Source organism: Aquila chrysaetos, chromosome Z (genome assembly GCF_900496995.4).
Source record: "Aquila chrysaetos chrysaetos chromosome Z, bAquChr1.4, whole genome shotgun sequence".
Taxonomy (NCBI): domain Eukaryota; kingdom Metazoa; phylum Chordata; class Aves; order Accipitriformes; family Accipitridae; genus Aquila; species Aquila chrysaetos.
This window is the reverse complement of record NC_044030.1, coordinates 36539883-36567166: the sequence shown is the minus strand read 5'-3', so window position 1 is coordinate 36567166 and position 27284 is coordinate 36539883. Positions and strand designations below refer to the sequence as shown.

At 39.6% G+C, this 27284-nt stretch overlaps 1 protein-coding gene across 1 annotated transcript in view; it reads right to left on the bottom strand.

The window, feature by feature from the left end:
• CHSY3 (chondroitin sulfate synthase 3) overlaps positions 1 to 27284 on the bottom strand; it is a 160661-nt gene that overhangs the window by 130491 nt on the left and 2886 nt on the right. The window contains exon 2 of the mRNA XM_030005232.2: positions 26959 to 27242. Within this exon, the coding sequence (XP_029861092.1) occupies positions 26959 to 27242 (284 nt within the window). The remainder of the gene's footprint in view (positions 1 to 26958; positions 27243 to 27284) is intronic.

Here is a 27284-nt window from a genome sequence, read left to right as displayed (position 1 = left end):
CTTCATCATTTAATGGGGAAGAAATGAACACATTGTAGAGCTGACAATGTTCTGCTGAGATGTACAGACTTAACACTACTACTGCCAGTAATATTTAAAAGAAGAGAGAAAAAGAAGGTGTTGTATTCTTTTATTATTAAAGAATTAAAATTACTAGATAGGATTAGTATCAAATTGTTCAAATTACATATATAAAATATTTAATTTGCCTTCCCTAAAGGTCTGGTCACAGTAAATAAAACAGATGGATATATATTATTAGGCCAGTAAGTAATCAAGCAGAGCACATCTTTCCTTTGTCAAAGAATAAAAAGAACTGGTATCCAGAGACTATAAATACAAACATCAGTGACCTACAATACTCAGTTCCTACTTTTTACTTGTTAAATAGTAAATACCAAGCCTGCATTTGCAACCCACAGAACAGACCTTTTCCATCTATGTAGTATTTTCTATTAAGAAAAAAAAAAAGTACATATTTTTGCCCACTTTTTCTGCATATTGCTTAACCCAGAGTATTTCAAGTCATCAGGATTACAACCGAAGCCTCTGCCAGTTTCTTCTTACTGTTTTGTTGTTCTCCCCATTCATCTACCTCAGGCACATGGAGCAAGCCTTCTTTCACATACAGCCAAAATTACTTTTTACCAGATTAATTTACTCCCCACAGCCATGTCATTACTGAGATACAAGCTGATAACGATAACACATTTTTTTTCCATTTTCAACATTTTGCCTCTGTAGACCAACCAGACCTGCATAGCCTTCAACAAGCCTCGATCCTGTGACTAACCAGAGCAGAATTTTACTGCGATTTTGTGGTCAAGGAAACTAACGGACAGTGCACTCCATTAGTTGCCTTCTGCATACAGACCTGAATTACCATGTTGAAATCCACTGGCAAAATAAATCCATCTTCCTTTAGGTATTTGTCAAAGACTGGAAATTGCCATTGCAACATCAAAACCATATTTAGCAGAGATTTCAAAAGAAATTTTCTTCCTAGAAATGCAGAGAAACCACATTTCAATATTCTTATCAAATACAAACATTACAATTCTTATTCAAAGAATGTAAACTATAAAGTATCATCATGCTTCCACGTGAACTACATAATCTGCTGTAGCTTGAGTGCTCATGAAGCAGAAGCCCAGCATATTAGTAACACAAAAACATATTCTAAAAATACTCGCAATTAATTAGGCAGTTCAAAACTGCAAGCATTTAAGTTTTGTCAAGTACTGACAAAAAAGCCACTTTTGAAGAGGCTTGAAAAAAAAAAAGAATTCTTAGAAACTAAGAGTTAACATGACCTGTTCCCATTCTGTTGCTGTACTTCCACACCTGTTTCTAGCCTGAAGTTTAATTTCAAACTGATATTAACAAACAGTATTTTAATACTGAGAGAAAAGCAGTATTAAGATAGGGTTTTATTAAAAAATTAGGTTAGCATTTTCCTAACACACACAGTTCCAAAGAAAAAGAAACCATCTCATTGTACTGATGCACTGAGACTCTGTATAGGTATTTGGATTAGCTTCTGCTCCAGTTTTGCAGATGTATAATGAAGTTGTTATTCTTCTGTGTTAGAAGCTGCAAATATAAAAACAAGCCTGCAATTTTCAATGCATCTCATAATCACTCTTCATTAGAGGCTGACTACTTTAGATATTACACAAGCAGAACTGGCTGAAAGACCACTATGTTCTGCCTCTGAGGAACCTCAAGAGTGTGCTGTGTTACCGACTTGGACCCCAAGTGAGCTTTGCTGAGGCTTCACTATCATTCAACATGCCGTTTCTTCCTGTTGTGGTTTAACCCCAGCCAGCAACTAAGCACCACGCAGCTGCTCCCTCACTTCCCACCCAGTGGGATGGGGGAGAGAATCAGAAGGAAAAAGGTAAAACTCACGCGTTGAGATAAGAACAGGTTAATAGAACAGAAAGGAAGGAACTAATAATGATAATAAGAAGAGTAATAAAATGACAATACTAATAAAAGGATTGGAATATACAGGACAAGTGATGCACAATGCAATTGCTTACCACTTGCCAACCAAGGCCCAGTTAGTTTCCGAGCAGCGATCCCCCCAGGCCAACTCCCCCCAATTTATATACTGGGCATGACATCACAAGGTATGGAATACCCCGTTGGCCAGTTTGGGTCAGCTGTCCTGGCTGTGTCCCCTCCCCACTCCTTGTGCCCCTCCAGCCTTCTTGCTTGGCTGGGCATGACAGCTGAAAAATCCTTGACTTAGAATAAACACTGAAAATATCAGTGTGTAACCAACATTCTTCTCCTACTAAATCCAAAACACAACACTATGCCAGCTACTAGAAAGAAAATTAACTCTGTGCCAGCCAAAACCAGGACACTTCCCCATTCTTCAGAGCATCCTCTCTTCACAGACCTGTTGATTTGCAGAGGTTGAGGGGATCACCCACTGCAACCTCTGGCTTGAACTGCAGCTTCCAAACCTTCCTCCACGGAGACTGCACAACCCCCTGGGTAGCCTGTCCCACTGCTGCCCTGCCCTCCTCATGGAAAAGTTCCTCATGTGCAACATGAACCTCACAAGCACAACTTGTGACAACTGGCACCTTCTTATACCGTCTAGATCTATTGAGAAGAGCTCAGCTCTGTCATCTTTGTAACTGCCCTAGTATTTTTAAAAGGCCACTATTGCATCTCCCTTAGAATGGAGCATGATCCTTCCAGCAGGGAATAGAGGGTAACATCTTTCCTGTCTACTGACCATGCTCTTCCTAACGCAGACCAACATATAGCTTGCTTGATTTGCAATGCGAGCATACTTTTGGCTCACCTTGGCACCCACTGGGAACCTCAAGTCCTTTTCAGCACATCTGGTCCTCAGCCAGTCCCCTCCCAGACTGTATAGAGCATGGGGCTATTTCACGCCATCTGCAGAACATTTGCAGTATTTCTTGTTTAACTCACAAGGCTTCTGAAGGCCAACTCCTCAGGTGTCCCAAGGTCCCTCCGTACTGCACTTCACCTCTTCTGTCGGTGTCACTCCCCCAGTTTAATGTTTTCTGCAGACCTGCTGAGGATACAGTCTTCCTGTCCGTCTCAGCGACCAGGCTCTTAATAGAGATACTGAACAGTACTGAACAGTACTGCACCCAGAACTCGACCCTGAGGGTGCACCACTTTTCACCAGACACTAACTGGACACCGAACCGTCACTTACACCCATTAGCTCCAGCAGTCCAGGCATTTTTCGGCCTAGCTAGTGCTCTGTTCATCCAGCTTATACTTATTCAGCTTACTAATAAAAATAACACAGGAGCATCAAAGCCTTCTAAAGTCAAAGTATGCTCAGTCCACCACTGTACCCTCATCTGCAAAGCCTGTCATTTCATCACAGAGGCAATAAGGCTGGTCAAGCATTGCTTGCGGTAATAACATTAACTCTTCTTGATTACCTTCCTTCCCTTTATCTGTTTTCCTTGCTATTTCCCTGTTGTAGGGAAAGTACTACAGTCGTCCCTGAGGATTTGAGCTGAGTAGCGTGCAACATCTGCTCATCCCAATGCAACTGGAGAACTCCTTCCTGCCGTGCACACCTTGCTAAATTCAGTCATCTCCCTTTTTTAATACCTTTTATATTTAGCACATCTACACCTAGTACATAACTAGAGAGACTACCCAAAGCCACAAAAAAACCTACTTAAGGCTAAAGGAAAGTAAAAAGAACTCCTCCAGGGAAAACATTTCAGGCTCACTTTCAAAAAAGGTAATGATTTGCACATAAGACACAGAGTATAACAATTAACGATTGTTACTGGAATGGTGGTGACATCTTTCTGAGTGTGTGCTCATTACAATGGCATTTTCATTAGCAAATACCTGAGCATTTACATGAGGCATGAGCAATTAAAGAATAAATACAAAAACCAAAATATCGACAAAATTAAATTTGCAAAAGGGACAAATTAATAGAACTACAGAAACATTTTTATTAAAAATGCCTTTTTTTCACAATTCAAAATGGAAAAGCAGGTTTTGCAGTCTGTATTAGGATTGCCTAAAACTATTTCACCACTGGGAGAAGTCATACAATACACCTTGCTATTGTTTTTGTCATGTGGTTTTACCGTATTTCCTGCAATAAGTAAGAATCGTCTCACTTGAAACCAAATATTTAAAGTGTTTTTTTCTGATATATCCTGCTCTTGTGGCATACTAATGGACCAAAATAAAACTCACTTTGTATATGCAAATGAATGCGACAAAGATATAATGTTTACAGCCAAGAGCTTAGAAAACATTATTAATAACATGCTTTGAAACCAATTTAAACATTAACAGCCTTTTGGGAAGAAAGAGGGCTTCTCCCCAGCTTTGATCTCTTTTTTTTTTTTTTCCCTGACGTAGAGAAAGCAAATTATCTGCACTTGTAATTACTTTCTGAACACACAGAATATTGACATAAAGGACACTTTCAGTCTGGAGATTCAGTATTGGAGATTTTCCCCAATTTTTTTAGCACTTTTGAAATTGTAGTATAGTATTTCCATCTTCTCCAGTAATAATGTAAACAAACTAAAAATGTATCAAAAGTGCATGTATTTAAGTATTCCTTTACTTAAAAAATACTCATTAAAAAGCGGGTTTCTTTGCACAGCTGTAACGTAACTAATAAGAAGAAGCGGAGTTCATACAACACAAGGGCTTGCAAACAGGGTACAACATAAGCATCTACGTGGACAGCATGTTTCAAAACAGGAATGTAACAAGCTATCAAGAGGGGGAGAAGCTGAGAGTAGATAGAATGACATACAACAAGTTTCTTAAACAGGTTTTTACTTTTAATCAGTCTTTTTTTATTCAACTCTATTTGATTGTGTAAGTCAAAATAGTAAGACAATGGTTCTGTTTACCAACCTTTTTGGAGAACACCATCATAACATCAACTCTTTCAGAGAAGGCAGAGGAAAAAAGGCACATAGTACTTACTGATTATGAACTGAGTGCACCAGAAACAAACTGACAGAATTACAATAGCTAAACCGCTGCCAGTGAATTAATCTGATCATTTACAGAAGTCTGCTAGAAACCAGGAGACACCATCACTGAAGATGCATCATCACAGAAAAAGTCTATCCATCTCCGCCAAGTGTTCGACAGCATTTACTACCAGTTCATCCCCTACGTACTAGCCAAAAGACCAGGTTTATTAACTGACAAGATGAATACTTAAGACCATGTGTTTTCTCTCCAGCAAAGCTAAAAAAGTGAATCATCTTTTGATTCGTATGTGATGGCGTACTAGCTACAGATTGCTTTTAGTCAACCAATCTCTATTTTTATGTTAATCATAAATTTTATCCTTCATTTTTGACCAAGTTAAAAAATCAACATCCAGCAAAATAAAACCATGATAAATCCTCAGAATACTTAGTAAAAAGTGGAACCTGATAAATCTTACCTGGTATTCATTCTTGCTTAAATTGTTATAATAATAGTTTCTAAGTGGAACATTTAGAAATCTTAGGAAGCTGTTGGCTAACTATCAAAGCCATTAAGCATAGTGGGAGAACATTTAGAATTTAAGAACCAAAAACACCAGCAGAGGGGAAAAGTTACAACACTTTATCCCAAAGACCAATGGAAGTTATAAAAAAAAAAAGTATGAAGCAGGAGCAATGTTGTCATTCCACTGTAATATGACTCATAAAGGCTATGGCTATGGGCTAGAGCAGTTAACACACACTGTTTGTCTTTGAACAAAGTATATTGGTTTAGCTTTTAATAAAAGGTTTAACAATTCCTCTTTCTAAAAGTAGCAGATAACCACATAGTAAAGTTTAATCTATCATCAAAGCTGCTGAAATCAAGACACTGTAACAAACTCTTCAATATAGTCTGTCATCCATACAGATTATTTTTTAATGTATCTCACTAGCTAAGGGACAAAGTGTTGGGCTACGGCTTTTCATGAAGAACAATCTGAAATCTCATGACATTTACTTGTCCAAGAGAAAATCTGTGGAAAGGAATTTTGGAACAAAAGGTTGGATGAAGACATGACAGAGCGCGTATTCACACATGCAGTCACAGAAGTACTTTTCCGTAAACAGTAAATACACACACACACACACACACACATATATATTCCTCCTGCACCTGCACAAAATAAAATAGCTGCCATTCCTTGGTATAGAAATCCTGCATCTTGTAAATGACATTGGCTTACTTGTCAGAGGATCTCGAAGTATGATGCTGACATGGTTACAATTAGTATGGACTTTAAATAAAAGGTGCAAATAAAACCTTGAATGAAACAGTCTTAATAATGTAATCACGAAGCAGAAAAGTGCTCAGAGTATTAAATGTGCAATCACAATTTACAATTGACCAAATAATTGTGGGTTTTTTCCCTTCTGTGCTTCTTGGGCAGATTCACACAAAAAAAGTCCAGGAAAGGGAAACATGCATGTTCTGCAATTCAAGAAGAGAAAAGCCTCATTCTTTTAAACTTTGTGGGACAAAAAGGTGCAATGAATGTCTGTAAAAGTATTCCTTTGAAAGTCAGTCCGGGACAGCAAGGCCATGTTGTGTCATATACTGCCTAGATAATTTAAAATATTCAGAGATTAAAATTTAGAATTAAAAAAAAAAAAAACCAAAACAATTCTTAACAGAGCTGGCAATTCACGTGGCAAATTGCACCATCTCAAACCTGCATTTTCTTTATGGGACAAATCTTGGGAGTGCCAACTGTCAGAGAATAAAGCAAACTGCTTTCAGAAAAGTGCCTATTTTACGATCCTCCCCATTCCCTTCTCACAGGGACACATTATTTTCCTCCTATGGTATGGCAAGTGAAGCACCACCCAGAACGTGAGGACCCTTCCATGCATATGGAGGGTCTGGGAGGATACTGGTAAGTGGGCTGAAGGCAAGAAAGACTACCTGAACTGTACCTCCCACCTCCCATATACCAGTTCCTGGCGTGTTGCACCCAGAAAGGCAAAACACGTTCCTGCCCCTCTCTGGCTGCTAAAACAAAGGCTCAAGCTTTTTCTTTTGCGTTCTGCGGCCAGCTGATGAGGGCAGTATTTCACCGCCACCCCTCTGTCTCCCACCAGTTCCTCACACTAACAAATGCACTGTTGGAGAATTTTCTCACAGCGCTTCCTCACAAAGAGCTTTTTTTGACAGCTGACATCGGTAATGGAAGCGTTGTGGACTATGGCAAAAGAGAAAAACCAGAACATTCAGAATTCATTCGCCTCCCCTTGGCTTATAGGCTTTATTTTATGCGATGGTCATTTGCTTTCATGTTGGATTCCTACCTTCAGTATAACTCTCTTGAAATGTGTTGGGAGAGAAAACAGACAAATTAACACCATCTGGCTAGCAAACATTTGAAAGAAATCACACTTTGTTACCCATAAGCAAAGAAGAATTGCTAAAATTGATTAAGATAAATCACGACACAATTTAAACACTATTTAAAGCTATTGTCTTTACACAAGCTACTAAAAACCCTGCAAGTCTGTAAACTGTGCTGAGACCGGGATCAACTGTGTTGTTAGTAATCTGTTTCTCCACAATAGCTGTTCTGAAGTTAGTTTGCTTTTCTACTTCTGTACCACACAGGACACAGCCTGCAAAAACTGACAACTTGCCAAGACGACAGAATGTTACCTTTAGCTCACGGTTGCAGAACTTGCTCTACACTGCAGCATATTGAAATCTGAGCTGCTTTTCAGTAAGCTTACTGAAGATAACTGTTGACAGAAGTGAAGCAAAAGTACGCATTTTCAACTGAAAATCTGTATAAAAGGACGGTATGCAGCATAAGACACGCACTGGGTTAAAAATAAGATCTAGTGTCCCAAAAAGATCACCAAGTAGAATCAAAAATTGTCTGAAGTTTGATAATGAGACTGCCAATGAGGCAAAACAGTAAAATTGACAGAATAAACAGGAACACATTTTCCAGTCCTTTTATTTTTCCTGTTGTAATTTTCCACAGGAAGATAATAAATCGGCTGAAAACAAAAAAGTATTTTCATGCAAGATGGGAAGCATCCAATGAGTAGAGAGCAAAAAAACCCCATGAATTTGAAAATACTGGGTTCAAACCCCATATTGCTCCCCGTAGCCTAGGAAGCCTGTTTGAAATGGCAGGAACCAGAGCCTCTGGACAGAGAGATGCTCTTGACTTGGATTGTGCATTTGGACTATAGAAAAAGAGGTTTGCTTTTATCCAGTGCCTGAAAAGCAACAGCTGAAGGAAAACATGAGCCTACCAGGTATTATTAAATGGGGGCTACACAGTAGAACTTCTATCTAGAAATGGTTGCCATAAGTTGATTAGGAGTCACTAAAGCTGCAATTTTATACTTGTTTTTTCCCCCTGCTGCCCCTTTAGACTGGACCCACACCATGAATTTTTACGGAAGAAAAAATTCAGTTCCTAATGAGAGGCAGACCTAGTAGGACAGACACCCTCAGTTGCGTCTGACCTACCCGGTGCAGCAACCAGGTGCCACAACTGGGTGTTTCAATCCAGCACTCAACAAGTAAACGAGATACATGTGTGCATTCTCCAAGTGAAGAAGATGAACAACACCATCAGCCTGCCACACAGACTCTGATGTGACTTCTTCTTCTTGTTAACAGTGAAAAGCTGGGGATTTATAGTCCCAAGAAATTACACACCAAGAATGCCTGAGTGACAACACTAATACATGAAACTGGAAAAAAAGAAAAAGAACAACAAAAACCAAAACAGCAAGAGTGGCAAACCCCTATAAAACATACCTTTATACATTTAAACTTACTCCCACACTTTACTTTCATTCACGGATCATTGCTTTGTTGTACAGCTTTATTCATTTTGTATTGATTTGGGTGCCTACCACCTCTGCTGTAAAAAATTAAAAAAAAAAATTAAAAAAATTTTAAAAAGAAACTAAACTAACCTCGAGAGCTGTAAAGAAATTTCCAGTTGTTAAAGCTACTCAGGGAGAGGATTTTTTGTTATTAAAACTACAATCAACTAAACCCTTCATTCAAGTTTCATTTATGTTAGGTATAAACCCTTAATAAACTGGCTCTTTTAAAGAATGAGCAACAGCACATTAGCTGCTTCTGCCAAACATATATCATGTCTTAACTAGTGAAACTTTAATTTTGCTCAGAACATCCCATCACCGTCACCATTACCATTATGTTTTAAACTGACTGCCTTTTGACATTGTTAGCATTTAGGAGGTCTTCCAATTTATCCTTTCTTCAAGAGCCCCACATGGATCTCCTTTGAAAAACAACTCATGCACAGTCATAGAAAGCCTCCCTGTTTCCAACTCCAACTGCATTTGCTTACAAGTCCTCAACTTCAAGGCCCTGCCCCAAAGCTATACATGTCATCCTACACTAGACATAATTGTTCTTATCCCTTCCTAGACAACCACATTCTTTCCTCTTTCACACTCTGTCACATCATTCTCCCCCTACACGGGAAAAAACGGTGATGCTGTTGCATGAACTTCTCCTTTTTGTCTCTCAAGAGCTCGTAGAAAACTTCTCAAGTGAGCACCTGCTCAGGTATCCTCATTCTGCCTACTAACAACATCTCACAATCTTGCCTTCCATCTTCTCACCTTCTGTCTTCAGGGCTGATCATGCAGATGTACAACCTGTGCATGTGATGCTCCCATGCACCCCAGCTTCTCATTGCTGCAGGGCTTTGCTAGCACCGAGTCACCCCCTGGGTCAGCGCCTTGTCTTGTGAGCTCTTTGGAAACAACAGCATTCCTTGCACCTTAGCTACAATGCAGTTTTTCAACAGCATAGAGAATTAACCTCTACTAGTGGTACATACACATGCAAAGACAGTTTTTGGTCTGAAGACTAATTCCTGTACAAGCTTCTAAATCACCCAAATGACAGTGCCTGTCAGTTTAATGACTATTTCAAAACCTATCAGTTTGGTAGAATAGATTATTATTTAATTACAGATTGCATAGGTTTTAGCAGAAAAGTTTACATATTCTTTTTCTCAAGTTGAGTTTATTTATGTATGTATACATACACATATATTAACTTACATTATCTTTACTCAAAGGCAATTAATTGGGTTTGTTCATCCCTCCAGAGTGTATATCCTCTTAAAGCTTTAAAATAAAGGTTTTAATGTATTTTTTTTTCTGTAATTACATTTCAGGAACATTTTACAATACTGTTATAGAAACTCTGCGGCCAACCCAGTGGCACGCACTAGCAGTTCACAAACCAAACAACCTGTTCAGCTTTGCGTACCATCTATTACTTAAACTGAGCACTCTTGAGTGCTAAAGTGAGCTCACTGAGACACACGCAATATAAGAAAAGTCACCTGCATGACGGTTGTAAACCATTTGAACATGAAAGATTTTGTAATTACTTGTATTGGATAGAAGTCCAAGGAGTTCAGCTCTTCTACAGGGCAAGAATTCATCTAGCTAAAAAAAAGAACATTAATGAGCTGTCCAGTAACACGTGGCAATACTGTAACATTTTGCAAAGAGATTTATGTAGGCTGACCATAAAACAGCAAAAGTTAGACAAAGGTTGTCGAGCAGATTAAGATGGGATCTCTGTGGGTCATTAGTTGCCAGGACCACAAGTTGTTATCTTTTATAGAGATGGCATCTCAACAAGGACTACCCCAAGAGCTCCAGCCTTCGCTACAGTATGGAGGTATTCACTGAGTGTGGATTCAGGGAAGTGACGACTGCAGCAGGTATTGCCAAGATAATTTCTTTCAAACGCCTAAGATCTTCCATAAGTCTCCCACCCAAAATGATGTTGAGAACTAACCACATTTAACTGATCAAATCTGAAGGATTTAGAACACAGAACACGGCTGCAGGCATTCAAGAAGAAACTCTAAGAAAACACACATTACCGTGTTGGAAGCATTTTTATTGCTGGGTGATTTCATCACCTAGAGAACATTAAGGTATTCATGCATATGAAATTATTAAACATTATAAATGCTTTCTAAAAGCTATTCCCTCGCCCAGTTTAGGAAAAACCTTGAAGACCTATGCCCCATGATGATCACATTCTTCAGTTTTTGGAAATTTGTGACAAAGAATGCTATGTATCATGAATATTTAATAGCTAAAGAACTTTTGATAATGACTGAACAGAAAGGGTGTGTATAAACAATGTGGCCTCATGAGTTCAGCAGCAGTTTGTATGACTTTGTGCAATAGAACAACTGTACTGGAGATAAACTAATAATAAAAATATACTCAAGACATAGAGGTATACAGGAAGCCCCAAGAAAACTGCATTTATCTTAAAATACGTCTGGTGTCAAAGCAACACTTCAGGCAATGGCACTCAGCAGCTCGGCACTGCAGGGTAACACAGAAGGAAGAAGAGCGAGCACTATCTTCGATGCCTTCACCACTGTGTGAGAAACACAAATGAGGTGACTCACACTCTTCCATTGCAGGATGGACTGCACCACAGATCAACACAACAGTAACCTATTCCCCACCCCACCTCAGAGAATTACATCCCAGTTGTCACCTTCCCACAACAGCAAAACTAAAAACCCTATAAAGAAATTTTAATACTTTCCCTGGAAACATAAAGACTATAGAAGCCATATTCTTAGCAAAATGTGCATATTGATTAAAAAAAAGCTTTTGCAACTGAAGATTTGATGAAGAGGAAGTAGTTGAGAAATATCTATGCACATATTCTTTATTTAAGCAAGGAGAGGAAAGTAGAGCTACTTTTCTGGGACTTCAGAAAAAAAAGTTCAAAAATTACTGGAAAAAATGTACTTCCTCCTCAACAACCTCCAAAAGTTATTAAAGTTTCACACACTGAAAATTACATCTCCCCTTTCTAGGTATGTTCAAACCACTGAATGCAACTTTAACAGCCCACATCATTCCTTTAATACGTTTGCCTTGCACATCTATTTCATTAACAAAATTTTCTTCTTTTTATAGACATATTGTAGCTTTTATCAAAACAGTTTCATTCCCACAGTAACACAGTGCAATTCTTTATGGTTCTATAGGTTTTCATGTCACTTCAAAAGCAGAGACAAGAGCCCGAGAAAAAATTTTACTGCCAACGAGACAAGGTGGCAAAAGAATGTGAAGGGCGAAGCCACAGAAAGGGACAGAGGATGGAGGGAGTGTGAGCACTGAGCAAGGAGGCAATTTTATGGCAGAAAATAAGTCCCTATATTCAGTATGTGACAAACATTTAATTGAACTCTAAATTGAAAAGACTTCCCACAAAGTAGGCTAAAGAGATCAGATGTAGGAATGAACACTGTTCTCTCCCTGTATACTGACAGCAAGTGGAGAAAGATAGGAGACGAGATAAACTTTCCCTGGGTGAGGACTGACTCCACTTAACCAAACACTTCGGTGAAGTTTCCTGCTACCACACAGTTTGGTGTTAGCCAAAAGCAAAACACAAAAAAGCCGCTAGAGCCTATGACAAACTCAAGGACTGCATCTCTTCTACAAGCCACAGTTTTCCTGTGACAGCTATAAGGAAGGATGTAAAAAGACAAGGATTTTGATCAGAGCAAAGAGAGAAGGTGGACTGATTCCACCTCAGCTCACACCACTTGTCATGGACAGTAGCTTTAACCTGCGTATACAATGGCACCCTACAGCTTCCTCAAGAGTTTTATGGCTCTTCTCATCATTCGAATGCCAAAAGGACACCAAAACCAGATCTTTTCATACCTAAGGATGTAGCCGCATGTAACACAGGTCACTGCAAGGACACTACAGAGGCAGTTTTAGCTCAGCAACTTGCATTCATTAATTTACTTAGGAAAAGTTGAGTTCTGCAAAAGTTGACATCTCTCTTCCAAGAAAGCTCCCAGAGCTGGCAGGAGCAGACTGCTTTGTATGCTGTGAAGACTGAGCTGTTTGTTTCCTATTAGTTGCAGGACTGATGCCAGCCTCAAGACACAGGCATGATCTAAACTGCCTAAGGAGTATAGGTACACATGAGATTTAACACACAGGTATTTACTGCTTAGTACTGAAGTTGAAAAGCTCTGAAGAAGCATTAATGCTGGAAATAATCCTTGCATTTATGCAAGCCTTCTTTTCATGGGAACATGTTTTCCAACCTATCCAAACATGTCTTTTAAAAGTCTGTATTTTATTGTAGATATTTCAAGGAAATTGCCCCAAGCTGTCACGTTAAGAAGCACTGGCATGCTCTCCTAGCATTTTATATATATATACACACACACACACACACACACACATACATACGTGTGTGTGTACACGTGTACACATATACACTTCTTCAAGCTTTAGTTCCTTAAACAATTAATTGGAGTCTTCCACTTCAATTCATGAATTAAAGCATTCATAAACAGTACACACAGGATTTTTATTTTTTTCAAATTAGGTATGAAGTCATAGCATGAAAAGATCTGCACTACACAGTCAACATTCTTCAACCAGAAACATCAACTCTACCAGCAGACTCAAGTATTCATTCAGTATTTGTCCTGGCTACGAAAGCTGTAGAGCAAAACTGGGAACTACTACGTTTGTCTTCCACAGATATTCAGCATTGGATCCAAGTAACTGACTTGAAAAAGAAAGTCCAGTGTTCAAAGACAGTCCTTCGAGCTCCTTCAGTGGTTTCTGATAATTTACATGTTTATTTGCAGTAATTTCACAATGAACAACATCAAAAAAAGAAAATGGCAAATCAGAGGATAAGTGAAAAGACCAAAACGCAACTTTCCTCTAAGATGCACTGAATTGCTTCCCGTAGTTGGAATGAAAGCCCTCAACAATTAACATCACGTGTGATTAAGCTCTTTGTGAGATGAAATCTTTCTTATTCACTAATCATTTGCCTGCTAGGAGGTACAAGTAGACTTGGAACAACGGCTAGCATTCTCCACACGGGATGTGATCATGCAATACAGCACATTCCCTCTCCTACTACCCACAGCATCTGCCTTTGCTGTGGAGGTCACTAAGCTAACCAGGAACATTTCATTGACACAGGAAAAAGCAATTTTTATCTGATACTCCAACATCATGTTTAGGACAGCACAGTGTTCCAACAGCAACAGGATTAAACATGCGACTACTATACTAGTAAATTTTAACACATGTGAAATATTCTGCCAGTCAGAAGCTCAATAAGTGAAGATGGCCGAAGACAACACTGACCTAGTAGTACTAACCAACTGCAAAATGGTGATGAATTGACAGTGTGATGAAGCCTTACAAATGGTAAATGTAATCCTGAGCTGCACTGTAGAAGCTACAGATGAGTTCCCATACATAATGCCATAGGCAATCCTGACCACACATTTAATTAAAAGAAAAAAAAAACAACAAAAAACCAAGAAACTGAGGCAAATCAAAGGAAGGGTGATTAAGAGAAAAAGAGGAACAGAAAGCATGGATTCTTCTCATTAAATAAAAGCTCTGTAGCATTTATCAATATTGATGGATAAGTACAAAGGATGAAACAAGAGCTTTCTAAAGTAAAGAAGAACAAATGGCTGCATATTTGCCGCAAACAAGTTAAAAGCATAAGTAAAGAAGCTACTTATTACAGCAATCACATTTTTATAACAGTATTCCAGTGGCACAGCACAGGTAAAATGGAAAACCCCATTATTTTAGATGGAGCTCAGTAAGTTTATAAAAGGGAATGATGCAAGTGTGGAAGGTATCTTAAGTACCTTCTTAGAGTGTGTCAATGAATGGAAGTATCAGCCTGTTAAATACAGAAGTGTTGCTGTTTTGTTATCTGTACTGATGAACAGATGCCAAAAACTCTACTGGACATCTCTCATTACTATGTATTTATTCCCAGTGAACAAAGAATAAGAGTTATACTATAAAACACAAAAATTTTCTTGAAACTGTTTAAAAAATAACAGAGTAGCACTGTATGATTCTATCCTTGTACTAGTCATTAAAGCTTCTCTTCCCATATAACTGAAATACTTAATCCAGCAGCTATTTTTGTTACCTACCTACATGATCATAATGGATGTGATAAGGACGAAAAGTTACTTCATTTGTACAAGGTAGTATCTAGTCTGCAGAGAAAGACTTATTTTGACCAAGCTGATTAATAAAATTATGGTAAACAGAAACAACTAAATAAAAATCAACAAGAAAAGCACAAATCACTTCCTCCCCCAACCTAGGCATTGCATTTGAGTTTCTTCCAAGTTTGAAAGAACACAGAGTGTACCTACATGGAAGGTAACGTGGATATTAAAACTCGTAAAACCATCAGCTAGTTTGTTTTCATTGGCCACTCCACAGGTTTATGGCAGAACCTCCAAATAAATCTTCTCAAAGGCCATTTCCGAGGAAAACATTCTCCAAATGACATTTAGCAATGGAAAATTAACAATGAAGTTATTTACTAAAATTTTAGTATTAAACTAAACATTCTATTAACCACAGCAAAGCTCTTTTAAACCGAGATGAGCGGGAAGCTCCTGCTTCTAGCATTATGTGCAGCTAAAATAATAAAGCCACTGCTGTTCAAAACGTTTCCAGTGATGAGTTAGGAAGCTTAGGCTGGGCTGGGATAGTTGATAAGCATACTGAAGAAAGAATACCAGCCCTTACTCATTCAAGGCTCTCCGTCCCGTAAAGACCATACATCTCTTACATCTCTCTCCCATGACAGAGTTGTCACCTTCAAGCATACAGGCCAACAGCACAGCGTGGATAGGAATTTAAGAACAGAGCAGGTTTATTCTTGGATTTAGTACAATAAAAACTAAGGCTAACAAATTTGGAAGAGGGAAGTGAGTGCCAACGTACCACGGCCAGGGTGGAGGAATGCCAAATGCACAGTTTCGTTACAGAATTCTTGCTTGAAGGCACAAACAAGAATCAATTTTTTCAAAGATGTAGAAGACATGCGCTACAACTCTGAGCAAACCTCAAGCATCAAATGCCACTACAGAAATACATATACACTCACATGACCCTCTTGGATGCACTAATACTACATTTCCCAAAATTACTATAGCCAAATATTAAGAAAAAATACTTTTTACTGTTTGACTGTATTTTCTGTTACAGTCAACTACCCTCAGTTAGGTGCAATTATTTCCCTCTACCACGTGAAGAAAAATATCTTCAATCACAAAAATTTAGAGTAGAAGAAAAGAAGAATCCAAAATACCAGCACTTGCTTTCATTGGTTCTAGCAGGACGGATTTATACCTAACGAATTATTTTAATACAACAGTTAAAAATATCAATAGCACGTAACAAAACTGTTTCATTTGCCGAGTTAAGCACTTTCGTAAAAGCTTTGTCATCAGCTACACCTGTTCTAGTTAAATTCCCTGACTCTTCGAACTGATACTCATGCACTTCAGAAAATTTTGCCCCAAACTGATAAAAAGTGACAGAAAAAGTCACTGTTTTATCATGAGCAACAATAGGAAGCCATGCAATTCTGGCAGGATAAGAGCTGGTCCATAAGGTAGTCCCCTTTGGTGATGAAAACTTATTACGATAACAGGTGTGCTACAGTCTGTAGCTGGAAAGAAAAAGCTTTCAAGGAAAACAGAAAGCTGAAAAGGTTAGTCAAATTCAAGCTGGAAGCGAAAATACATGTACATACAGAACAGAAGGATACAGATACAACTAAGAAGAGAAATGAAAAACTGAAAATGAAAAGCTGAAAGCCAAATTCTTAAGCTTTACGTAGAGAGACTGCAATAAATACCTAGAAGCACAGCTTAAAAGCTCCAAAGAACCTTCACTTATGCCCCTGGGAGCTTGCTTATCAACCAGACACAAGATTTAAATACACGCATATGTACATACAAATGCACATTTCTGTGCATACAGATTTACAGTCTATGCCTCATGAAGTAGTTAAGGCCACATACACTTCCACTGCATTGCAGCCACGTATACTAAACTAAAGAAATGCTGCAGGTCTTCAGTGCATCTGCTTCCACGCCATAAGGAGCTCGTTCACACACGCCACACTCAGAAAGGGCCCCATGAACAAACACCTCCCTGATACCAGGAAATACAGAGTCAAAAGGAGCATCGTACCTGGTGATAAAATTATCATCCTTCGGATGTTAATTTGCCCTTGAATGGTTGTAAAAAAAAAAAAAAAAAAAAAAAGAAACAAACATCAAAAAAGGCTGAGGGACTCAAATGTACTTTAAAGCAATCTTGAAAATATAAAACACTTCAAAGTATCAAGTGCACAAAAAACAAGGTAAAAAATGACAATCCTATTTGAAAATTATTAAAAGGAATACTTCCAAGTTTCTAAATCAAATATTTTATCGCAAACTAAAAACTAAAAAAAAAACAAACCAAAAACAAACAAACAATCTGCCCAGTCAGTACCTCGGGTTTTAATCTTCAGTATTCTAAATGCCTGGTTAAACCAGCACATTCCAGAAGAGAGTTATTTTAGGCTTTTTTTTTTTTTTTTTTTTTTCATTTCTAAATGTTCACAAAGGTTAGTTTACTAAAGGTAAAACTTCAACCAATGTGGAAAATGACTGTGGAAAATGTGTCTCAAAAGCACTAAATAAAAAGTAAATGAAAAGGTAACCTTCCCTTTCCTAGGTTCATTTCAAGACTAACTCATACATAAAACAGCATTCAAGAAGACCATCAGTTACCAGGCTGCTTAACCTCCTCCAGAATTTCCTAAAATTATACCTCTAGTTCAAGATGTTCTTTGTCTCCTAAAGTATACGCATGCTTTAAAACAATTCTTAAAAACAGGCCAAAAATCTTTTCGTAGTGTGATACCCAGGAAGCCAAAAATACTGCACCTGGGGTGGAACTACACATTTACTTACTGCCCCATTCCAAATTGGTACTAAAGAGTAACCAACCTGTGTGCTCATCTTGAGCTTAAATCATTAGCCAGCACTAGACAGATGGAATAAACTACTCATAGCGTAGCAGCTCCTGCTACGCTTTAAATAATATATATATTCTTTGAATAGTTCATGGTATATTATGAGATCAAATAACTAAATAAAAATGAATTTTAGAGAATGTGTTACAACAGCAAATACTGACAATGACTTAATACATACCTTCTCACGTAAGAACTAAAAATAGGGGGAAATCAGTTTGGTAATGAGAACCACAGAATAAATAAAGCCCGAAGACCTAAAATGATCAAGCTACACTTTATACCTATTTGTCTACTTGCAGAAAACTCCCAAGAAACATACAGAACTGGAACAGTAGCTTGAAAGCTTATTCTTCTAAAAAAAGAAACATATCCTATTTTTGATACCTAATGAAATACCACAGTAAATATAAGTACATTTAATTAGCACTTATTTCAAACAATTTCTGTAACTCTCCTTGTTTACAACTTCCAGCTTCTCTCTTTGTGAGCATTTTCTACTTCGGCAGAAGTGCATCTTTTGATCTCATCAAAAGATGTGAGGTTGGAAAGTGAAAGTCAGGAAAAAGTTATGTCTAGGAGATTTTCTAAGTCAGGACAAGAGGAGATACAAAGACCAGCCCAGAAGAAGTAACAAACCCCATCAACTCAGGGGGTTGGGAGGGAGTAGGAGGAAGCAACCTGTGAACTATCAGTGTCTCTGAGAAGACTATACACACTTTGAGCAACTCTATACTATTTGATTTACCTGGTAATCTGCAACAAACACTTCATCTTCAGAAAGGCTCAAGCAGGACTGTTTAACAAAACTCTTTGTCAAAGTATGACCAAAGTAGGAAAGGGAAATTTGTTTCAGAACACCTAGGAAAGACAAAATTTTGAAAATAAAGATAATTCTGGGAATATCTATGGAAACTAATGCTTCTCCTGTGGTTTGGTTTACTTGATTTTAAGGTAAAGGTAAAATAGAAAACTATTTCAAGGCAAAAAATAAAAACATCAGCGTTTCATTGTGCTTTGTTTCATGGATTCACTTAAAGCACTGAATCCACTGTTGACCCTAAAGCAGTCAAGTTCTTCATCTGCAAGTCTCTTCAAAAATCAAGCTTATTCCTTGTATAATGTGACAGGCACTGTCAAGAGTGGTGATGTGATGGGTTTAAATGAGACGACTCTTACAATAGCTGTGCCACAATTGCGTCATCTCATGTCAAACACTATTTTTAAACCCACTTGAACAGCTAGCCTTCTGCACTAGGCTTCTACGTCTATGGAAATACCACCTCCAATACACCAGTTGCACAAAAGTCGTGAGAAAACATTTCCCATAAAATGAGAGCAAACATGAGAAAAAAGTTGACCGTGTTTAGGTTTAAATTTCCGTATATCTTGAGAGATGGCTCCGGATACCCATATGCAGAACTAAAGACATATTTTTAATCATTTAAGAACCTTTCCTAATGTTTTTCTTTTGCTGGTCTGTCGAATGCTTTGGTAGTTCAAATAAGAGCTTATTCTTAAACAGGAAAACCTTTGAACTACTTGCTTTAAGAATGCACAAACATTCAAAATGGACAGGAAAGCTGTTAGCTAGCCCCAATAGTCCTGCACATAAATAGCTACTGGCATCACAGAAGAAAACAGATTAAAAGGAAGGTGTATCCATGCTTTCTTCACATCGCGGACATGAAAACACACCCCCAGAGTCCTCCAGCACCTTGGTAATTCAGCACCGGGAGTCAGAATTACACAGCTGTCATACTCTGAAAAGGCACGAGCAGTATTTCCTCTTGGGGCACAGCAGGAAAGACAGAACACCCAATCTGCAAACAAGCCAGGAACCTAAGAGAAGCTAACTCTCAACAAGGCTGAGAAACAGCCCCCTTAGCTCTTGGCTCCACAGCTAAGATGCCACCATACAGTGGACCACAGCCATGGGCTAGCGTGTGCTGGCACACACCTCCATGGTAGCTGCGGGAATACCATCTGAATCCTTCTCCATAAAGACCCCAAAAAAAGGTATCTCCAACTCTTGCAGTCCTGCCGAGCCACGTGGGGAAATGCTTAAGACCCTCAAGAACATGCAAGTACCGGGGACGACTGTTTTTTCACCGTGAACTTCCTCAACTCCCAGCCAAGCTGATCTTGCAGGATCAAGAAGGGCCAAGATGACAGGGAGTCCCCAGGGTGTGTGAACGCAAGGGAGGCGGCACCCCCAGGCAGTCTCCCCAAATTCCCCAGGTAAAAGAGCAAATGAATGACAGGAGGTTACTTAAAAAGCCAGAGAAAGAGCAGGGGGTCTGCACAGCACGACAGGTGCAGGCAGCTCAGATGAGGACCAGACAGAGCCACACAGGGCAAGAGTAATGACCCAATTTTAGCACCACGGTTACAGCAACAGGATATGCATTTAATGATTTGCATTTTATTCAGTATCATGTACACACAGAAACACTATACTACAACGGTATGGAAATGTAGGTCACTTTTCTAACCAGGTGAGAATCACATTAAAGTCAAAAAGTTTGAGAACTACCTTTAACATTACTGTAATCAGATAGCTATTAATAACAAATGGTTAAGAGAGCACATACGCAATCCTGTATCAGTAATTGGCCATTTATGCAAATAGTTCTGAGCCGCTGTGATCATCTCATTCCTCTCCATATACCCTCAGAGACCCCTGCTACCATCTTAATTATGCACTCTTCCATGCACTTCTATTCTAGGACACTGACAGCTCTCTCTATGCTTTTTAAAAATGATGCTACATTTATGTAACTACCCAACGAAGCTGCCCAAAAACAATAGCTTAAGTGGGGGTGGGTACTGCTGCTTCAAGACCGATCATTCCAAAACCCAAACGAGCAAAATACCATCTTATCATCATCAAAGGCAAATACACCTCTAGTGCTTCTGTTTGGTGTAGTGTTCAACCCAAAGCTGAGTTGTGACCCACCAACACCTTCACCAAAGAGAGAGACAAAGCCTTGAACGAAAAATTAAAATATAGCTGGAAGGAAAACTGACATTAAAAAGGAAAAGATAAAGCATTTTTAGAGGAAGCCAGAAGATGGCTTGCAAAGGTGCCAGCACCTCAGGAGACAGTCACAATACCAGTGCACTGCAAAGGGAAGCTTTTTGAGCATGCAGTTTGATCCAAATAGGCAGTTTCCCAGGATATTTACTGTAACTTTTACTGTTACTACTGGGAATCAACAACAAATAGGATATTAGAGATCTGCATTATTAAAAAAATGTTATAGTCATGAGACTGTATACTATGGTCATCATAGAACTTTGTAAAAGGAAAAAAACAATAGGAAAACAATCATTAATGTGGACTGCTTGTACATACAAAGTACAGTATTTTCTTTCGATATCAACGTACACATTACCAAAAGATCAAAAGTATATGGGGTGGTTTGTATTAATGTAGTTTTTCGTATGAATGTAGTTTTTAAGTTTAAAATGAATGTAGAGGGCATTGGAGTTGATACTTATGGTTCCCTTTTAACTTGAGATATTCTATGATTCTATGATATTTTCTCCCACAGAAAGGGAAAAAAAAGGCTACAAAAAGAAAAGCTTTACAAACTTAACATTAGAATATATGTTCCAAATACACTGACAAATGACCTAAAAATCTTTTTATGCTGCATTTGTCATTTTTCATCTTCTGAAGAAAAACATTCTCTGATTGTCAGTATTTATACCCTGACAATGTTTGATTTCTGCTTGAATTCTTACAGCCACTTAATTCATGCAGTGCATTTTATTTTGTTCTTTTGTTGAACTACACTATTTGATCTGTTATGAACTTAGGTTACAAATTACAAAATGGTCTCCTGAAATCAGAAACATTAAAAAAGGGGGGTGGGGGGGTGGGGGGGGCGGGCAGCGGAGAGGATAAAGCAATCAGCCTTTTTTTCCAAATGGTCCTCTATAGTCAAGTCCCTCCTAAACAGCAAAGAGAGGAATAACACAGCATTGCAGTTTTTTAACTGTATTTTTGTTTCCAAAGAATAAAACCAGTATGAGTCACTAAAAGCAAGCTAATCTTTTCCTTCATTTAAAGAAAAACCTTTCAAGGCTTCAAAATTAGTGGAAGAGAGAGTGCTAGCTTGAAATATGATTCTGAAAGCACAAAAGCAAAAGGGCCTTTTTAACCTCTACTGTTACTGATTTGGGGAAGCAGAAGCTGCTAACACCTAACAAAACCAAAAGGCCTTTTACAGCGATATTTTAGACAAATTTGCCAGGTTTATTACACCTTGATCGTTACAGCATCATCAAACCTGCAGGATAAATTAAGATACAGTTGAAAAACATATCAGAACAAGGGTGGATATTCTGTAGAAAATGATCCATCCAAAATACAACACTTCCAGCAGATCCTTCCTCATGTAGCAAGGAAATGTACTAGATTTAGGCTGCAGTTCAACCATTGCTTCCAGCCAATTTGAATGTAAGGTGCTGCCAAGAAGGGCGGTTTGACACTCTCCTGCCCCTTCATTCCTGGCTGAACGTGACCACTTCTTTCTTCTGATGCTCGTGCTCAGCAAAGCTTTGCCTTGAGTACTGATTCAGCTGAAGAAAACATTTTTGGTCAGGTTCAGGTTTCAAGTGGATCCTGACACATCTCCAGCTCACCACAGGGCTGCACGAGTCCTGCAAAACAGGACACCAACCCAAAAGAGCAACCACCCTTCAGTATTTATGTCAGCTTAGAGCAACTGTCAGATTGCAGCCTGAGGGCAGGTTTTTGTCTCCTCCATTCCGCACAAGTGCCCTGAAAACACTGTTATTAGATTCACTCTCTCAGCAATCCGATGACTAACTCTTTATTTAAAGTGGAGGAGCTCCATCAGGAGAGACACAGAGAGACTCATCACCTCAGCCATAAGTTATTTGCTATGTGGGAGACCCAGCCTTTAGCCCTGCCTTCAAATCTGGCAGAACAAGAATTAAACTCTAGCAAGCCCCAAGAATAAGAGTGGCTCATTGCAGCCTTGTGCACCTCTTCTTTTCTTATTCATTCTGAAAAAAAAAAAAAAAAAAAAAAAGACCGCCAAAAAAAACAAAAAGTCAACGTTGCAAACCTCTCCTTGCCAGCAAGCATATTATGTATATAAGCTGTCATAGTTTACTAGGTAACTCTAAATGGCAGCAGAATAAAACCTGACAGGCAGCCAGACCTACCTACACCAACTGAGCCACCCAGGTGTCATGGTTTAACCCCAGCCAGCACCACCAAAGCCGCTCCATCACTCCCCCTCCTCAACTGGACAAGGGAGAGAAAAATATAACAAAAGGCTCGTGGGTCGAGATAAGGTCAGGGAGAGATCATGCACCAATTACCATCACGGGCAAAACAGACTCAACTTGGGGAAAATTAATGTAATTTATTGCCAATCAAACCAGAGCAGAGTAATGAGAAATACAACCAAATCTTAAAACACCTTCCCCCCACCCCTCCCTTCTTCCCAGGCACAACTTCGCTCCCGGATTCTCCACCTAACTCCCTGCCGTGGCACGGGGGGACAGGGAATGGGGGTTACAGTCAGTTCATCACACGTTGTCTCCACCACTTCATCCTCCTCAGGGGCAGGACTCCTCACATTCTTCCCCTGCTCCAGCGTGGGGTCCCTCCCACCGGAGTCAGCTCTCCACGAACTTCTCCAACGTGAGTCCTTCCCTCGGGCTGCAGTTCTTCACAAACTGCTCCAGCATGGGTCCCTTCCACGGGTTGCAGTCCTTCAGGTACACACTGCTCCAGCACGGGTCCCCTGCGGGGTCACAAGTCCTGCCAGAAAACCTGCTCCACCGTGGGCTCCTGTCTCCACGGGTCCGCAGGTCCTGCCAGAAGCCTGCTCCGGCACGGGCTTCCCACGGGGTCACAGCCTCCTTCGGGCACCCACCTGCTCCGGCGTGGGGTCCTCCACAGGCTGCAGGTGGATATCTGCTCCACCGTGGACCTCCATGGGCTGCAGGGGGACAGCCTGCCTCACCATGGTCTTCCCCACAGGCTGCGGGGGAATCTCTGCTCCGGCACCTGGAGCACCTCCTCCCCCTCCTTCTTCACTGACCTGGGGGTCTGCGGGGTTGTTTGTCTTACATGTTCTCACTCCTCTCTCTCCTGACTGCTGCTGGTGTTACACATGGGTTTTTTCCCCCTTCTCAAATCTGTTCCCCCAGAGGCACTACCACCGTCGCTGATGGGCTCGGCCTTGGCCAGCGGCGGGTCCGACTTGGAGCTGGCTGGCCTTGGCTCTGTCAGACATAGGGGAAGCTTCTGGTAGCTTCTCATAGAAGCCACCCCTGTAGCCCCCCCGCCTACCAAAACCTTGCCACGCAAACCCAATACACTAGCAAAGATCAAGCATTTCAGGTTTTCTCTTGAACTCTCTGATTTCTTTCATCCGCACCAAAAAGAGACCTTCCCATCCAGTTCTTAGAAAACAAATCTAGTAAAACATGATGCAACAGTGATTCAACTCTTCTATAGCTTTTCTGCTTCTATGAATTTTAATGCAATTGTTTCCAGTTTATATTAGTCTTCAGCAACACATACAAAATACAAATTATGCATCTTCCCAAAAGCAACAAAGTTCAAAAAAATCTCGCAGCTCAGCAGCACTCAGTTTAATATTTATATACAACAAGAGCACTTCAGGACAAAAGTGCAACTGGCTATGCAGAAAGTCCTGGCCCCCATTTTACATTTCACACAAGAGTATCTGAGGGAATAATTCCCCTTCTAGCACACACAGAGTGTTGCTGATCTAAGGCAGGAATGAAAAAGCATGGAGCAACACTTTCAGTGCCCTGGGAAAAAAGTCACCTTTGTCACCAACTAATTTACCAACCCGCAACACGCCAATCTGCTCAGGTGCAGTATCAGACTGCTTGAAACAACCAGCCACACAACACAAACTATGCCAAAGCACAAATGCAGCTCCTCTCTCTCCAGACAACCTATTTCGCTTCTTCCCTTCCACACAGATTTAACAGTGGGATAGCATCCTAAGCAGCTTTGTCTTAATCATCTGCATCTTCTGGAGCATCTCCTGTACCAGCAACAGGGTCAAAGATTCTTCTAACAAATGGAAAATACTGGTCAGAAATGAGCAGCTGCTATTGCAATGCCTAACACAGTTTTTTCTTTTTCCATTCTTTACTATACAGACCTAGGGCATTCAAGAGCAACTGACAGTCAAGACTGGTGTCACTCTATTCCAGATCCCATAAACACACATGATTTTTACAAAAAGTTTATGTTTTCAGGCCCCAATCCTACCTTGAAAAGCTGTGCTTCTGGGCAGTCACATAACTCAGTCTCCAAAACTGAAGAAAGTAAACATATTTTTTTGCTCTATCCCACTTACGCTCAGTGCCTGGAACCAAAACCTCCTGACATTCAACATCAAAATGAATTATAACCACAGTGATAATGTTATCTGTTATCAGTTTTCTCTCCTTCCCCAGATTTCTTCCCAAGAAGACAAACCAGAAAAAGAAAACCAAAACCCCTTCCAAGATACGACTGTCAAGACAGAATCATAATTCTGCTATCTGATACAGATCAGCAGGCATCACATGCCCATAAGGATTTGCAAACGACCTTGTACAGACACAGCCCAAACACATCAGAGTGTAAGATTAAGCTGCCAACGTAGTGTGCAGTTTGGAAGTCTGATTAAGAACCACTAGTCCTACATCGACATCCATCTGCACGGTAAGTGCCTTCCCTGCTCTACCAGTGCAATGGCTGTATTATTTTACGTTGACATTTACAACATTTGTTGAAATAGCCTCTAAAAGCACCCTTCTATTGTGAAGTAAAGGATAAGATTTCCACCTCTAAGATTTCTACCTAATTAGTGTCAACCATTCAATATTTATTTTCGTTCACCTGTTTACATGCACTGTAGCCTACCAAACCCATTTTTAAAATGGCCACCTTTCCCTGGGCCACTCAGAGAAACACTAATCCACAAAGTTAATTATTTTTCCTGTCTTTTTGCCCGTTAATAGCACATCACCTCTTTCAGTGGCCCATTTAAATGATTTTTCCCGCTTAACAAGGGAGTGCCACAAGGGCAAGCATATATTAATATTAAAGAACCGGTCAAAATAACTAAAATCACATTCATCATATTAGCTACCACCCTTCACCCTTTCTGGCAGTTGCCTGCTTAGTCTATTTTTACTTACAAAGATAGTCTTGCCACTAACCACAGTACTTCCAGAGAAATAGGCCTGAATTTTAGTTACGGCACTGCAAATGAACTTTTTGGGTATTGCAACACATCTTTGTTACTTTAGAAAATGTTACTACTGAATGAAGTCATTTGCTCCTAAAATGACTTCGGCATAGGCAAATTTGTTACATTGCATGTGTCCTTAACAGACTTTAACAGGGTTTTACACTAAGAAAAACACTGTCAAAAGCGTATGGTACACACAGGTAGCGTAACAAATTTCATTTCTGTACAAGAAAAAAAACCCCACAACTCCCATTTCTGCTTTTGCCAGTAACGAATGCCATTAAAATACATCTGAGTAATTAAGAAAATACAGGCAATTCTTCTTCAAATACCACAACATATTTTAAGAAACTGCAATGCAGAACAAACAGATATGCCACACGCTTATCCAAAACCAAGTTCTTAAAAATTTAGATCCAACCTGAACAGCATACGTCCAATACAGCAGCATCCTGTCACGGATTATATGTAGAAAACCTCAAGGTAATGCTTTAGCAACTTACAGCATAGCAATACTTACAACATGGCTGCAGTAATTGTCACCAATGAAAATTGAAAGACACAAGTAGAAATAAACATGCTTGCAGCAACATGCCATGAATGTTTTCCTCTCTTTTTTCATTACAGTCTGGGGTTTACATTCTGATGCATGCGTTAAAACATAATCATGGTGGGAAGAGATTGCGGATACAGCTACTTAAGTTGCAAGATGTAAAACTCTGTAAACAAACAGCACGTTGCAATTTACACCGTCACTTACCTCGTATGACCAAACACACTGAGTTCCTCCAAACCTTCGGACACACCTGCCCACCTCCACGTCCTCATGAGTGGTGTACATTTCTCGAAGGCATTCACCTATATGTGGCACCATCCTCCTGAGAACCTCCCGGCTGAAGATCATTCCTGGCCCTCCCATGCAGAAATTCTCTCCAGGCTCCAGCCCAAGTTTTCCGAGTTCTTCAATATTACCCAGACCAGTCTGTCCCAAATACAGAGGCTTACTGCTGTTCAGTGAGCGAAGAAACTCCTCCAATTTTTCACCTGAAAAAGAGAAAAGATTACCGTTCTTTCTCTGCCTAGTCT